The 16,781-nt window shown below is 36.6% G+C and overlaps 1 protein-coding gene and 1 non-coding gene across 2 annotated transcripts; one reads left to right on the forward strand and one right to left on the reverse strand.

Moving 5' to 3' along the window:
* Window positions 1-2,256: 2,256 nt before the first annotated feature.
* On the reverse strand, window positions 2,257-2,363 carry LOC132642991 (small nucleolar RNA R71). The gene has a single exon (XR_009583456.1). It is a non-coding gene; the product is annotated as a small nucleolar RNA R71 (small nucleolar RNA).
* Window positions 2,364-6,702: 4,339 nt separating this feature from the next.
* LOC132639671 (uncharacterized) lies at window positions 6,703-7,410 on the forward strand. Its single transcript, XM_060356110.1, has one exon. It carries the CDS (start codon window positions 6,703-6,705, stop codon window positions 7,408-7,410), a length of 708 nt encoding a protein of 235 aa, XP_060212093.1.
* The last annotated feature ends 9,371 nt before the right edge of the window (window positions 7,411-16,781 follow it).

The following is a 16,781-nucleotide window of genomic DNA, read 5'->3' on the forward strand; positions in this document are numbered from 1 at the left end:
GATAAGTGAGAATCAAACGATAGAACAGGTCTATCAACTAACACACGTATTAGCAAACATGGCGACAAGCCCACATAACAGCTGATGATACCAACCTAATTGGAATTCACCCCCACAACATGCCAGAAAGCCTATCATGTTTTCCCCATCAATAACTACCATCTACGTACGTGTCCCTAATCGAAGTCTAAACATAAGTGAGCCGTAACCTACCTCGAAGGCCGAACAGGTGCCACGAACCTCAAGCCAAAGCCTTCCCCTTCCGAATAGCTTCCGAACGATCATAGTATAACAATATATTATTCTACCATAGATTACGAGACTAATGATACCCATAACATCATAAGGCTATTCGAAATAAAAAACTACCTTTAAAAAGGAAACCCAACACTTAGGAAGTCCAAGTGCCAGTTTCTAGCAATAATTAGCCTCAACTTAGCATCCATTACATTATTTAATCAAAATCCCCAATTTATAAGAAAACCCACCTTTTAGTCTGTTAGGAAAACTGTTTAGAAATCGAAATTGAAGTTAGAAATAGCTAACTCGAGTCACCAATCATGAAATCCTTTCAAACATTAAATAAATCTATTAAGAACAGCCATTTCCAACCTAGGGTTCATTATCTTCCAACCCTTATTCTCCATAATGAAAACATAAATAAAAGAGATATTCAAGCTTAGCAACTAGTCACCTCATTGGTTACATGATTAGATTCAAGAAGATTCCTCATCAAATCATGATTGTAGAGCAAAAGATGTTTCAATTTAAACCTAGGGTTTATCATCCTAAAACCCCCAACTTAAACATGGTTTCCTAATCATGATATTCCTCACTTAAATAACATAACAAGATAAGAAGGAATGAACTTACCCAATGGGAGAACCCTCGAAAGAATCAGCAAATTCGTCCTTAGAACTCACTTAGACCCCAATTTAGTGAATGGAAAGAAAAGGGTTCAAGTTGGGGAATTTAAAGCCACTGAAACAGCGATCTCGCATCTGCGGAACCCGTATCCATAGAGATTTATTCGTGGATGTGGACTAACTAATCACCTCATCATCTCGCAGATGCGGGACAACTTTTGCAGGTGCAGAACTACTTGGAAAGGCAAACCCTCGCATCTGCGGACCAAAAGACCACAAAAGCGGCACACCAAAAACCAGCAAAATCTGGTTTTTCACCGACTTCAACCAATAACCCGACACTCATTTGAGACCTCCCGGATATAACCCAAATATGCATACCAATGTAAAAACACGCTATGAACTCAGTCGTACCCTCAAAATTCCCAACGAAGGTCATGCTAACCCGGTCAACCCCCAAACCCCAAAAATCAAGTTTCCAACCAAAGGACCAAAATACCCCCGAGTGTCTTTTGAATCGAATCACTCATCCTACCAAATTATAATCGACCCTCCGGACCCCATGGAACCGATGAAAATCACTTAAAGGTCCGTTTACCCAAAAGTTAACTATTTGTCAACACTTTTTCACTTATTCAACTTAAAACTTCTAAATTCCTTGAAATCAATCAAGACTCACCCGGTCACCTCAAGAATCGTGTCACCCACCCCGCGGGTCTTAAACACTCTAACAGAGCTAGGGGAAGGGTCAATAGGGTAAAAAGGATAAAGCTAAATGACCAAATGGGTTGTTACAGTAGATATATTCTACGGTCCGTCAAACTGGTCGTATCAAGAGGTCCACAGTTTGATGCTTCTGTTTCTTGCAATTCTAAATACTCTAGAAAGGACGGACTGTATAATGTGTATGGTCCATAAAATTCTTTAGATCTGGACATTTTTGTTCAACTTTCCTAGTTTTTGGATTTTGGTCACCTACAACACCACAAATAACATAAAGCAACACAAAATCACTTAAAAATAAGTAAAGATATTCACAAAAAAACATCAAATTTGTTGTAATTCCATGGCACATCAGCCATGTAAGGCCTATTATTACCGCACGGTTTGAGCTAAAGCAGAACATGGTGCAGTTTATCCAACCGCAGGGCCAATTTATATATAAACCATATGAAGACCTACAACAGCACATTCGTAGATTTTTGGAGATCACTGATACAAACCTGTTCACTGGAGTGACTCCAGACTATATCAGGTTGACACTGTTTTCCTTCCCATTGTTGGGGCATACTAAAGCATGGTTACAAAAGGAGACTGTAAATTCCATCCGCACATGGGATGATCTTGCTAAGAAGTTTTTGATAAAGTTATTTTTTTCTAAAAAGACTAAGACGTTGAGAAGCGAGATAGTGGGGTTTTAGCAGAAAACAGGGGAAACTTTATTTGAAGTGTGGGAGCAATTCAAGCAGTTGCTCAATGATTGTCCATATCACGGGCAGTCTAATTAGATCTTAGGCCACACGTTTGTGGGGAGTTTACATGATGATACTAAGTTTCTTCTAAACTTTTCTTGTGGAGGGTAGTGCATGAAGATTATGATGAGATTAAAGAATTACTTTCCATAGTTACTTCGAATAATTAGAATTGGCAGGGGATATAAGTAGATCTGCAACTTTAAGAAAGCCTATTATTAAGGTGGATGCTTTGACCTCATCTAAGGCTGAAGTATCTTCATTGACTAATCAAGTCAGTAAGATGATTACATCTACAAAACTTGTTCTTGCACCACATACACAACAGGTACAACAAGTGAATATTTCTTGTGAGATTTGTGGAGATGGTCACACGAGTGACGTATGCCAACTTAGTGATGTATGCCAACTCAATCCTATGTCAATGTACTTTGTGGGGTAGCAGAACTAGAGGATGAGTCAGAATGCTTAGTACAGTAATACATACAACTTATACTGGAAAAATCATCCTAATTCTGATTGGGGTGGAAACCATGGTGGAAATAGACCTAAGGGGAATTATCAGCAGCAGCCACAACTAAAGGTTGAACAAAGCATTAGTGATATGTTCGAAAATCTTATAGAGAAGAGTCATTCATATGCTAAGGCCATTCAAAACTTGGAACTGCATATGGGAAAGTTAGCTGGGGCACAAAAAATAGACAAAAAAGTGAGTTATAGAGAAACGTGTAATCGAATCCTAAGGGGTAATTTTGTAGAAGGTATGAGAGAAAATAACACATGCATTAGCTTTCTGTATTACTAATCCCTTGTTTGGTGTACCTTTTCAGCCTGTATATAACTAATGCAAGTATTAGTTATACATGCTATTTGGTATTATCCTATGTATAACTACTACATAGGAAACCATGGTATTAGTAATACCAAGACTATTAATACATGCATAAGCATAGTTAAAGACAAAATTTCCCTTGAATTCCCTCAAAGCTAAAGAATTTGGATGGTATTTTTGTAAATAAATATCTTTTTAAGAAATTATGTAATGCATGTAATTTTTAATACACCACACCTAACAGTGGATAAGAAATAATTTTAGCATAACTAATGCCTGCATTGCTAATCCATGCAAGACTAATCCCTACATTACTAATACACCATATTTAGTACTATTTTTATGAATCCTCTAAAACAACTTCTAGGGGTAAAGTTAATGCTATCACTTTGTAGAGTGGTAAAGAGATTGAATGGGCCACACAGAAGGTAGCTCATGAGCCAGAGTCGACTTTGAAGAGGGTGGTTAATGTTGAAAAGCCACGATTTTCAACTCACCCAGAACTATCGGAATTTATACCTCAAGAGGATCGTGTGGTGGGAAATTGGGACAATGTGCCACTACCTCCCCCACCCTTTTCACAAAGGGTAGCTTAAAAGGTATATGATTCGGGCCTTACTAAGTTCTTTGAGATGATGAGAGGGGTAACCATGAATATCCCTCTACTTGATGTGTTGAGCAACATCCCTAAGTACGGGAAGTTCATTCGAGATGTGGTTTCAAACTAGAAGAAGTGGGCAGATTTTGAAACATTTGCACTCACCAAAGAGTGTACATCAGGGGTCCTAAATAAGATTCCACAAAACCTTAAGGATTCGAGAAGCTTCCCCATCCCTATCTCTATTGGGGACATTGATGTTGGAAATTATCTCTATGATCTGGAGGCAAGCATGAATTTCATACACCTATCCAAGTACCAAAAAGCTTAGGTTGGGAGCTCCGAGGACAACCACAATCATGTTGTAGCTTATGAATAGGTTGATTGTGTATCCTGAGGGAGTGTGTGAAGATGTATTGGTGAAGATAAAAAAGTTTATATTCCCGGCGAACATTATTGTGTCAGACTTTGTTGCGGCTGAGAGGATCCCTATGATATTAGGGCATTCATTCTTAGCTACTGGAAGTGCAGTGATAGACGTTCGAGAAGGAAAGTTGAAGATGAGAGTGGAAGAAACAAGCTACCTTTAATGTCTACAAAGCTCAAAAGCTTCAAGCTCCCCTCGAGAACGTATTTTATGGTAGATATAGTTGAGAGTGGTGAACATGAGAGTTGTGAGAATGAGGTATTATTAAGTGTAAAATATGAAGAACACATGGTAAAATTCAGTGAATGAGTGCGGAGCGAATGAGGTAAAAACTAGTGTATGTTGCGAGCTTGAGAGCGTCTTAGATGAGCGACATGATGCATGATGAAAGGGAGAGAATAAAGGATGTTGATAAAAATTGTCCGTCTGAGCGACGACTAAACCTAAACCAACTATTTCCAGCCTTAATGGCCAATGCTGCAAGCGGACAGCCACCACCAGTGGATGTACTGCCCGCCCTTACTTCTAATTTCTCATAATTCCCACCACTCTCTCTTTCTAAACCCATTTCTACTCATGATATTTCGGAACCTAAAAGTTTGCCTAGCGGTGAGCAAGCACAATCGGATTCATCTAGTCCTATGCCATCTACATCTGAAGAAATATTACCAAAGAATAATTATGCTAGCCTGTTGAAAGCAATATGGAAACGATAGTGATTCCTCCTAAAAAAGTTGTGTACATTGATGGAGAACCTCATATGACTTGGAAATCCTTAAAAGTTAAAAAAATGATCTTAAAGGAGAATTTGCAATATGCTATTCTAGGTAAATTCTCATATGATATTATAGACATTAAAGCATTAGGAGATGCAATTTCTTAGCAATGTTCAATTAAAGGCCCGTCTGAAATTGGATTAATTGAAGAAAGACATATTCTGATAAGGCTAAACTTGTTGGAAAACTATGCCAAGATGTTGTCAACACCTGCTTATTACATCAAAATCCATTCAAGATACTACCAAATGAGACCATTAATCTGGAATCCCTGGTTCAAACCCAATGAGGAGACATCAGTTGCTGTGGCATGGATAAGTTTCCCTGAGTTACCTCCTAATTTCTTTGCAAAAGATGCTGTATTTTCTTTGGCTTCAGCAGTTGGAAAGCCATTGGTTGTGGACTTGGCTTCTGCAAATAGAACCAGATCTAGCTGTGCCAAAGTCAAAGTTGAAATGGATTTTTTTATTAGACCATCCAAAGAGAATACATAATACAGAGGAGGATTATGAAACTGGCAAAATTCAATCTGAATAGGTGACAATCAATTATGATTTTGTACCAAAATATTGTAAACATTGCAAGTTATAGAGCCACAATGAGAAAGAATGCAGATCACTTCATCCTGAACTGGAAAACCAATACAGAGAGGATTTGAAAAAAGAGAATGCTGAGAAGAATAAGGAGACTGATACAGAGATTATGTAGAGGAAGGATGGGCAATCTAGGAGTTTTGAGAGACATAGTCATGGCAAACAAGAATGGATGCAAAGCAGGAAGTACAAATACATAAGGGATAAAAGTGGAGTAATTATTGGAGAAGTGGAGGGTAAGGATGATACAAAAGAAAAGGAGAAGGTAGAAACTCACAATGCCTTTCACATATTAGGGGAAGGAGATGATCAAGAAGTAGGAGGGAGATGCTAGCACTGGGAACAACACCAAACAAGTCCACAGACAATCAGTGATAAAAGCCAAAACAACACAGTAGAGATTAGGGAAGTTGAAGGAAGCAGCAATTAAAGTAAAATGCAAACAAAAAGAAAAATCTGCAAATGCAAGTCCAAACAATGCAGAATGTAGGATGTCTCATAAGGGTAGTGTCAAATTCATTAGTAGGCCACAAAATAGTCCTATCAAGTTTAAAGCAGAAAAGAAAGTCCAATAAGAAGCAATACAAGTACAGCTAGGTCACAAAACATTGATAATATAAAGACATCTCAATCTAAACAGAAAGAAGAACTTAGCAAGTATGATCAGGAGAAGGAGCCAGATACTATGAGAATTTATAAAGGGAAAGAGGCAACTGAACATGACAATGAAGAAAGTGACAAGAAGGAGACAGGTAATGAGAAGAATGCAGATCCACAACTAGTAGAAATTGAGAAGAAAAGAAGTGGTCAGAAGCAGGAACTTAGCAAAGAAGAGGAAAGAGCATAAGAAACAATTTATCACAGTGTGAGGAAAAGCAGCAACAATTCAAAAAAAAAAATGACATAGCAGCATCAACAATAAAAAGGGGCAAATAATTCAGAAAGCAGGAGAACAGGATTTGGATGTCCATAAATTGGAACAAAATATAAAGGTTGTGGCTAGAGCAGGAGATGTATCACCTAAGATTTTAGAGAAAGGCTTGGGAAGAGGGAAGAAGAAGGCTACAAGAGATCATAGTGTACCACCTGGCATTGGTGTTCAAACTTGAAGATACCAGAATAAATTGTCCAATCAATGATGAATGCCCTGATTTGGAATATAAGATCTGTGAATTCCATGGAGGCTTTTACAAGGTTGATACAAATGCAGAACAAGTACCACTTTGGTTTTATATGGTTAATGGAACCATTTCAAGAAGTTTCAAAATTGGAAAATTACAGAAGAAGAATTGGTTTACAGCATGCCTTGGCTAATTGCTCAAGGAAAATTTGGGTGTTTATAGATGATATATTTGAATTTCAGATTCTGAGTGATCATGTACAACAATTAAGTTTGAAGTTGAAAGTAATAGGTACACAAGAGGAGATGGTGATTACTTTGGTGTATGCTAAGTGTACTCAGAGAGATAAAATGGACTTATGGGAATCTTTAGAAGACATGGCACCATATATTCAGCTTCCTTGGTTGATAGGAGGTGATTTCAATACTATTGTTTCAGATGCTGAGAAATATGGTGGATTGCCTGTCACAATTTCTGAAATTCAAGATTTTAGGGCTTGTATTCAAAGTTATGGGATGACAGATTTGGGCTTTAAGGGTAGTACTTATACGTGGTGGAATGGTCAGAGTAGAGAGTATTGCATATTCAAAAGGTTGGATAGATGTCTGGGGAATCAAGATTTACAGGACAAATATCCTGGAATTGAGATCAATCATTTGATCAGAACAGGGTCTGATCATGCTCCAATATTGATCTCATACTCGCGGAATGTGGAACCAGTTTAGAAAATCTTTAAATTTCTGAACTTTTAGGCTAAACATGAGACCTTTTTGGAGACAGTAATAAATTTTTGGAAGGTGGATTTTATGGCTGATCCTTTTACTTTTTTTCATCATAAAATGAAAAAAGTGAAGAAGGGTTAAGTCAGTGGAGTAAGGAGACTTATGGAAACATATTTAAAGAGATAGAAACATTGGAAGATGTGATCAAAGTACATGAAGAGTTGTTTGAATAGCAACCAACTCCTGGTAATAGGGAGAATCTGCATAGGGTCCAGGCAAAACTCAACAGATTTTTGCATTTGGAGGAGGAATTCTAGAAGCAGAAAGCTGGAATACAGTGGTTTGTAGATGGTGACGGAAATACAAAATTCTTTTATTCTTATGTGCAAGGAAGAAGAAAAAGATTATAGTTGAGAAGGATTCAAAATCAGCATAGGGTATGGCTAGAAGAGAAAGATGAAATAGTAAAGGAAGCTCTCAGATTCTATAGTGCACAATTTACAAAGGAGGAGGACCCTAGTGATTTTGAAATGCTGGATCATGTTCATACAGTGATACTTGATGAGATGAATGAGGATATTATAAATATTCCAACAGGGGAGGAAGTGAGGCAGGTGGTTTTGCTTTGAATGCTAAAAGTGCAGGGGTCCTGATGGCTTCACTGGTATGTTTTATCAAATTTGTTGGGATACCATCAAGGAAGATATTGCCAATATGGTGATTGCTTTTTTCTGTGGAGCAGAGTTACCAAGGTTTATTACACATACTAATTTGGTTCTCCTGCCAAAAAAGGATATCATTAATTCTTTTTCTGACATGAGACCAATTAGTTTGAGTAATTTTATTAACCAGGTATTTTCCAGATTGCTTCATGAAAGGCTAGTTGAGAGATTATAAGATATTGTGTCTTTAAATCAAGCAGGATTTGTGAAAGGAAGGAGTATTGTAAAACATATCTTATTAACTTAGGAAATTATTTTAGACATCATACTAAGGATTAAGGATGTCAATGTAGTGATGAAGTTAGATATCTCAAAGGCATATCATAGAGTCTCTTGGTTGTTTTTTACTAAGGTGCTTGATGTGCCGTGAAATTACGGGATATTCGATGCTAATTTCTTAAGCTTTTGTGACTCTTCAAGCACTTTTGTTGTTACTTTTCGTGTATTTATGTCGTTTTGTAGGATAAGATGTCCGTAGAGCATAACAGAGCAAAATGGAGCAAAATGTAGCAAAAATGGCTAAAATGCGGCACATGCTAGCGGCACATGCGAGTAGCATGTTGTGCATGCGAGCAACATAAGAGAATTTTCTACTTAAATTGAATTGAATTGGAATTTAGTGGAATTTCAACAGATACAAATGGAAAGAAATTGATAAAAACATCCCTAGAAACAGACTTCTGCTATTTACACTTATTAATTAAAAAGATATTTGCATAACATGCTACAGTTTGGTGCAACATGCGACTGGTATGTTGCACATGCGACACAAGATGCGAGTAGCATGTTGTGCATGCAAGGTATTTTTGTCCAGATTTTGTTCCCGTTTTGGCACTTTTATAAATAGAATGCTAGGGTTTGTAAAACTCATCTTTAGCCATTTCATACAAGTTTTGGAGACTAGATTCCTACACCACACTTTGGGGTTGGAGATTGAAGATTTGGTTGTGCATTCCTTAAACCTTTAATTCATTTCTTCAATTCCTTGCTTTGTATTGTATATCTAAGTGTGTAGTATTTATTTTCTTCACTTGAATCTTGTTTATGGAAATATTCTATGATTAAAGTGTTGGATGAAACTCTTGTTTTGCTTATGTATTGAATGATTTTTATTGCTATTGAAGTGGGTCTTTGTTGTTTTTATTAATCTTGTTCTTTAAAGTTTCTTAAGGGATTAACTAACCCTAAAACTCGCCCATTTACTTTGATTGAGCTCGGAAGAGGAAATCTAGGTTGGGAAAGATTAATTAATAAGAATTTGGGTCATTAAACCCATCTAATAACTTGAGCTCGGAAGAGGATAGTTACTTGAGGTTAAATTGATTGTGCCTAATATCACACTCTAAGGCTTGGAAAAGCTTAGAGTGAAATTCATTGATTTGGTTGGAAGACTTTCAATGAGATTTTAGAAACCATTATCTATCAACACAAACCGGCTCTTAGTTGTAAAATCATAAAATACATTGGATCGTTACTTGAGAGTTTCTTGTATCCATGCTTGGGGCCATTGATTATTTTACTTGCTTTCTAGGTTAGTTTACATTTCCGCATTAGTTATAATTTTCTAAAAAACCAAAATATTATCTATCGTTTGGCTTAGCTTGGTAAGTGAAAATTCTTTTCTTTCTTAATCGCCTAATATATTGTTCCCTGTAGGATCGACCCCGACTCATAGTTGGGTAAATTATATTGCATACGACCGTGTACACTTTCTCTTTGAGGAATAGATTTGGATGTTATCAATTTTGGCGCCGTTTCGGGGGAACAATTTGGCGTATTTGGGTTAGTTTGGGATTTAAGCTTACTTGCTTTTGTCCAAACTTGTGAATATTTATGTAGTTGTTTTCTTTGCTTGATTTTATTTTTATAAAAAATAAATGGCATCATTCCATGAGAATGGGTCAGATGGAAGTTGTTTATACTTTGATGACCCTTGTCCTTATTGTGGAGGACCCTATTCTTGGCAAAATTGTTTAAAGTCTCCCGAGGGAGGATTTTGTGCACAATCTCGAACCCATGAGTGGAGCATATGTGATAGATGTGGTGGTCAAAATGGCCATTGGGCTAATTGTGCTTATATGTCCTTCCCTTCCCCGAACCCCCACTATGACGATTCTACTTTTGGTTGTGACAATGATACAGAAATGGAAGTGGAAAAAGTTGAGAATAGTCAAAATGGAGAGTTCAAGCTCATGATGGAATGCCTACTTGAAGGAGGAAATGAAAAGCAAAAAGCCTTGGCGGAGTACTTGGAAACTAGTCTCCAAAATGGCTTGATGAATGAACACAAAAATCTTCCATGGGCATTTGAACAATATCAAAATGAACTCTCAAATGCTCAATATGAGAAGATAATGCCTGTGTTGGAGGCCAATCATGAAATTGAGGAATCAAGAATTGAACACCTCCAACCGAATCCATGCTTATTGGAGATGCCAAAGAAAAAAGGGAATTAGAGTCAATCGGTGTCATGGAAAATGTTGAAATTGACTCTAGTTCATTTGGGGGTGAGGATGTCCAAGATAGAGCAAATTTAAAAATGGAGCGTCTTAGACCACATTCAAACCATATTTTTGACATTGTGCTTAGTGGATGATATGGAAATTTAACTAACCAAGCCTATGGAGAATTTTGGAGGTGAAGAACAAGACGTTTTTATTTTGAAGTTTTCTATGCCTAGAAGACAAAATGACATCCCTCACTTAAAGGCCAAAAAGTACAAGATGCGACACCCGAGAGTTGGCCTCTTTGCTTTTCTACCACCGCCCCATGAGCGTCATCATAATCTTGATTCAAAGTTGGGCCGAAAATTCATATCCTCCAAGTGGAGGGAAAAGTGGTAAAGGTAACCGTCGTACTGCAACGTTAAATCAAGCGCTTGGTGGGAGGCAACCCATTGTTTTTTAAAAAAAATTTAAGTCGTTTTTTCAAAATTTTAAATGTAGGTGCTTCTTTGAGGAAAAATGTGAAAACTCTTGGCTTGTTTGGTACTAATAGAGTTCGTCTCTTGCATGTGAAATTGAAATGCGAATACCCCTTTAAATTGTTTTGTGAAAGTTAAAAAGCAAGGTGCATAGGAAAAAATGATCTTTGTGACAATTTTTTGGCTCATTTGGTGACTCTTTACCTACTAGTTGTGTTTACTTTTGATTATGAGATATTTCACTAGTTGTTCTTGCTTAGGAAGTGAAATTGATCCATCCTGACTAGTTCATATGCCATGTGTGGTGAGTGTTTGTTGAATAATTCTTGTGTTTACTTTTATCATCTAGAACTTCCAGGTTAGTCTTTCAATGCTAATTTTGATTATGTTGGTTGGAGATATAACCTTGGGCTATCTTTGTGATTTTTGAAAAAACCTCTTTAGCCTTTCTAGCCTACCATTGCATAAATAATATCACTAGTAACCCCATTTGAGCCTATGACCTTTTCTTTGATTGCCACATTACAAGCCTTTACCCTTTTTGATGAAATTATCTCTTTTGAACCTTTCCCTTCTTGAACGTTAAATTGCGAATTTGAGGCCAAACGCCTAAGTTGAGGGTGTTAGTGTTGCTTGAGAAGTGGTGAAGATTGATGTTGTGAAAAAGTCAAAAGAAATGAAGAAAATTTGAAAAATACAAAAAGGTTGCAAACTTTTTGTGCAAAAAAAAATGTATCTTTGTGAAAAATAATAATAATTTAGAAATCAAGAAAATGGTTGCACAAAAAAAAGTTGGAATAATTAGGGAAACTAGTATGCAAAGAAAGGAGTGATGTTTTGAAATGAAGAGGAAAGTGGACAAAAGGTATTGTGTAGTGTTCAAGGAGGGCGTAGTCACTTGTATCCCAAATACTTATCCTACCCTTCCCTAAGCCCATATTACAAGCTTAAAAAGTCCCTATATGATCTCCGACCGAATGTTCTTAAGTTAGTGATGATTGAAAATAAGGGCAAGCTTATGGTGTGATATTTGTTAGCACTAGAATTGCTTTGTTGAGTGTGAGTGACTTCGTGTATATGTCCCTTGTGTTGTTTTTGTGAATATAGTGATTTTGGAACATTCTTTCTTGTGAGGGCATGTGGATTACGATAGATTGGCGATGTTGAAAACTTTCAAGCTAAGTCAAATGAGCATATCTAGTAAGCTAGTGGTTTTGAGTCACTTATTGAGGCTTGAGTGTTGTTGCTTGATTGTTTAGAATCTCTATTGCATTCTTGAAATTGTATTTTGAAATGAGGGAGTTATTTGGTTAAAGGTCACATGCTTGTAGCCTAATTATTGGTACCAACCAAAGTCATGAGAGTTGTGCTTAGATGAAAAAAATGTGCTTTGAAAATGATAGTAGCACTACTTAAGCTTGTATTGATGGATCCTCATTGAGATTTTGGTTTTGATTTGCTTGAGGACAAACAAAGACTTTATGTTGGGGGTGTTGATGTCCCGTGAAATTACGGGATATTCGATGCTAATTCCTTAAGCTTTTGTGACTCTTCAAGCACTTTTGTTGTTACTTTTCGTGTATTTATGTCATTTTGTAGGATAAGATGTCCGAAGAGCATAACGGAGCAAAATGGAGCAAAAATAGCTGAAATGAGGCACATGCTAGCAGCACATGCGAGTAGAATGTTGTGCATACGAGCAGCACTTGCTGCAGCATGTGCTGACAGAGATATTTGCACAACATGCGACTGGCATGTTGCACATGCGACACAAGATGCGAGTAGCATATTGTGCACGCAGGGTATTTTTGTCTAGATTTTGTTCCCGTTTTGGCACTTCTATAAATAGAATGCTAGGTTTGTAAAACTCATCTTTGGCCATTTCATACAAGTTTTGGAGACTAGGTTCCTACACCACACTTTGGGGTTGAAGATTTGAAGATTTGGTTGAGCATTCCTTAAACCTTTAATTCATTTCTTCAATTCCTTGCTTTGTATTGTATATCTAAGTGTGTAGTATTTATTTTCTTCACTTGAATCTTGTTTATGGAAATATTCTATGATTAAAGTGTTGGATGAAACTCTTGTTTTGCTTATGTATTGAATGATTTTTATTGCTATTGAAGTGGGTCTTTGTTGTTTTTATTAATCTTGTTCTTTAAAGTTTCTTAAGGGATTAACTAACCCTAAAACTCGCCCATTTACTTTGATTGAGCTCGGAAGAGGAAATCTAGGTTGGGAAAGATTAATTAATAAGAATTTGGGTCATTAAACCCATCTAATAACTTGAGCTCGGAAGAGGATAGTTACTTGAGGTTAAATTGATTGTGCCTAATATCACACTCTAAGGCTTGGAAAAGCTTAGAGTGAAATTCATTGATTTGGTTGGAAGACTTTCAATGAGATTTTAGAAATCATTATCTATCAACACAAACCGGCTCTTAGTTGTAAAATCATAAAATACATTGGATCGTTACTTGAGAGTTTCTTGTATCCATGCTTGGGGCCATTGATTATTTTACTTGCTTTCTAGGTTAGTTTACATTTCCGCATTAGTTATAATTTTCTAAAAAACCAAAATATTATCTATCGTTTGGCTTAGCTTGGTAAGTGAAAGTTCCTTACTTTCTTAATCGCCTAGTGTATTGTTCCCTGTGGGATCGACCCCGACTCATAGTTGGGTAAATTATATTGCATACGACCATGTACACTTTCTCTTTGAGGAGTGGATTTGGACGTTATCAGTGCTGAAAAAACTAGGGTTCCATGAAAGGCTAATAGACATTGTGTATAGGTTTGTGAATAATAATTGGTATTTGGTGTTGATTAATGGGTAGCAGAATGGATTTTTTCAATCTTCTAGGGGAGTAAATCAAGGGGATCATTTATCTCCAACTTTGTTATTCTTACATCTAAGGTTCTGACAAGAAACTTGAATGCACTACATAATATTTCATAGTTCGGGGGATTTGGTATGCCTAAATGGAGTCCAAGGTTCAATCATCTTGCATATGCAGATGCTATGATTATTTTTGCATCTGCAGATCTTCTATCTTTTCAACTGATAATGAAAGTGTTGAGAAGATACGAAAAGGTTTCAGGGCAGCAAATCAACAAGGCAAAAAGTTCAATATATATGCACTAGAATGTCCCAGCTGATATTAGTATCACTGTGGAAGTTGCAACATGAATTAAAAGGAAAGAGTTTCCTTTTATCTACTTGGGATGCCCAATTTTCCATAGTAGAAGAAAGAATGACTTTTTTAGTGGAATATTATTGAAGATTATGAATAGGTTACAAAGTTGAAAGGGCAAAATGTTATCTTTTGGGGGAAGAGCTATTTTGATTAAGCATGTGTTACAAAGCATGCCTATACATATATTATCGGGTTCTACATTGTTATATGTTACTCCTTATATTGTTGGTCAGATTGGAGCAAAACTTGAGTCGATTAAACCTTTCAAAGTGTTTCATTAATGGGATGTCAGTATGATTAGATGGGGGTTGTAACTTTTTCTCAAAGCAAAAAATGGAAGGGATAAGTATATGCTTAAATATGACCCTTGAATATAAATATGCTAATGATTTATGAGTATAAAGGGGTAGAAAAGGTAAGAGAACGATGTATGTTACTAAAAGAGCCAGATATCGACAAGAGCCTTTTTATCATATAAAGTATATTCGCAAGGATGTTGTACGGAGGTACGAGTATAAGGATATGTGGATATAAGACAAATTTAGGACTAAGGTACAGAAAGATTCTTTTTCAAAAATCCTCTTGTCACAAGATTATCAAGTTAGTAATGCAAGGCTGAATAGCTAATGAATGAAGTGAACGATGCTTTGAAGGAATTGGTTATATGATGGTAGATGAATGAGTTGGAAGTCGCGAGTTGATATAAGATGTGCCCTTCATTAAGGAGATGAATTTGTAGTTTAAAAGAGGCTTGTCTAAAGACCGATGTTACACCTCGAAAATTTCCTGTTAACGTACAGTGAATAGACTAACAAAGGGCACGAAGTATATGATGTCTTGGTAAATAAGAAATAACATTTCATGATTCTAAATGAGATTTCAAAGACATTCGAGGTAGGAGACGGGAGTTGTTAAGGAAAGCAAGGTATATGTTGTGTGTCGGGTAAGATTTACGAGTATCGAATTAATGAGAGCTTAATGATGTTTTGGAGAAGAGCTATAGCATCCCTTAGATTGTTAATGAGGTGTTAAACAAGTTCTAAGAAGGTTCCATAAGGATTGGAGATCAAACGAGCCGACGAGAATGAATTCCGGAAAGTTGGGCAATATACGGTCCAACATACTGGCCGTATAAAACATATTGGCCGAATTTCAGGTCGTATGTTCTGCCCAGAATGGGACCTTCACTAGACCAAACATACGGCTAGACATACGACCAGTATAAAAGATACGGACCGTATTTTGGTCCGTATGTCCGAGTCGGGTTAAATTTTTAAGTTGATATAAGGGACCCCAACCTCATTTATTTCATTTCATTTTTCACTCCACACCTCAAGAACCCTCTAGAAAGCTCTCCACTCTTCATCCACAAGAACTCAAGAGATATTGGTGATCAACTTCATCAAACCAACAAAAATCAAGTGTATAAAACTCATTGAAGTTCATCCAAGCCAAGAAATCCCATTGGAAGGGAACTAGGGTTTTGGTGCAAGAGAAGTATTTCCACTCAAAACTTATTCCTACACTATCTAAGGTAAGTTTTATGATCTTTTCATGTTGTTTAAGGTAATGAGAGGTTGAAAGACTTAGATTATGGAAGGAGATAAAAAAAATGGGCTACAAAGATAGGAATAATGAGATTTTGAGTAGTAGGTTGGAATGAGTCGTGAATATTGATATGTTGTGATTTTAAGTATGCTATAAGTGACATTTAGAATATGGGATAATTATTATATGTGAGAAAAAGCAATAGTGAACTATGACCATGATTATGGAGGAGTTGAAGTGAAATTGTGAAATGTGGATAATGTAGCTGAATGATGATTGTTGCTTATAATATTGTGAATGTTGTTATGGATGTTTGGGAGTTGATATGTAATATGAGGAAAGTTGTATAAACAAAGTAAATGCTGCCCAATTTTTTCTAGCATTAGTAAGCACGTTCATATAATCGATTAGCTAATGTCGATGCGAATTCTCTTGAAGGTAGAAACGTGAGCATTGAAGGAGAACAATTAAGCGAGAGAATTGTTAAACGAAAGAGGTATGTAAGGCTAATCCTTTCCTTCTATGGCATGACTCCTATGGCATGAATCTTCCTATTTTTCCACGATCTTCCTAAATAACGGAAATTATGAATCCATGACTATAAAGAGCTACACACGCATATGATAAAGAAAGGAGATACGATACGAGCATGATAATGATGACGACGAGTTAAGTATAAAGAATCTTAAAGTGAGGTACGATGTCCATGAGGTTAATGATCCTACGTATGGTTCCATTGATGTTTTTCCTTGTGTACACTCACCTTAAAATGTTAGTCCCCTCAAGGCGAGATATGATGATTATGATCAATCCATAATGTAATCGGGGGTTCACGACCTTATGTCACCCCGACATACCCATAGTTGCCTTCAAGTTCTAATATATGTTTTGATGATAAAGATATAATGATGCTACGTTATGATAAGGTCAAGATATGCCTATGGGATGTATAATAATGATAAGTCTATGATGTGATCACGATGA

This window comes from Lycium barbarum, chromosome 5, assembly GCF_019175385.1.
Source record: "Lycium barbarum isolate Lr01 chromosome 5, ASM1917538v2, whole genome shotgun sequence".
In the NCBI taxonomy this organism is placed as follows: Eukaryota; Viridiplantae; Streptophyta; class Magnoliopsida; order Solanales; family Solanaceae; genus Lycium; species Lycium barbarum.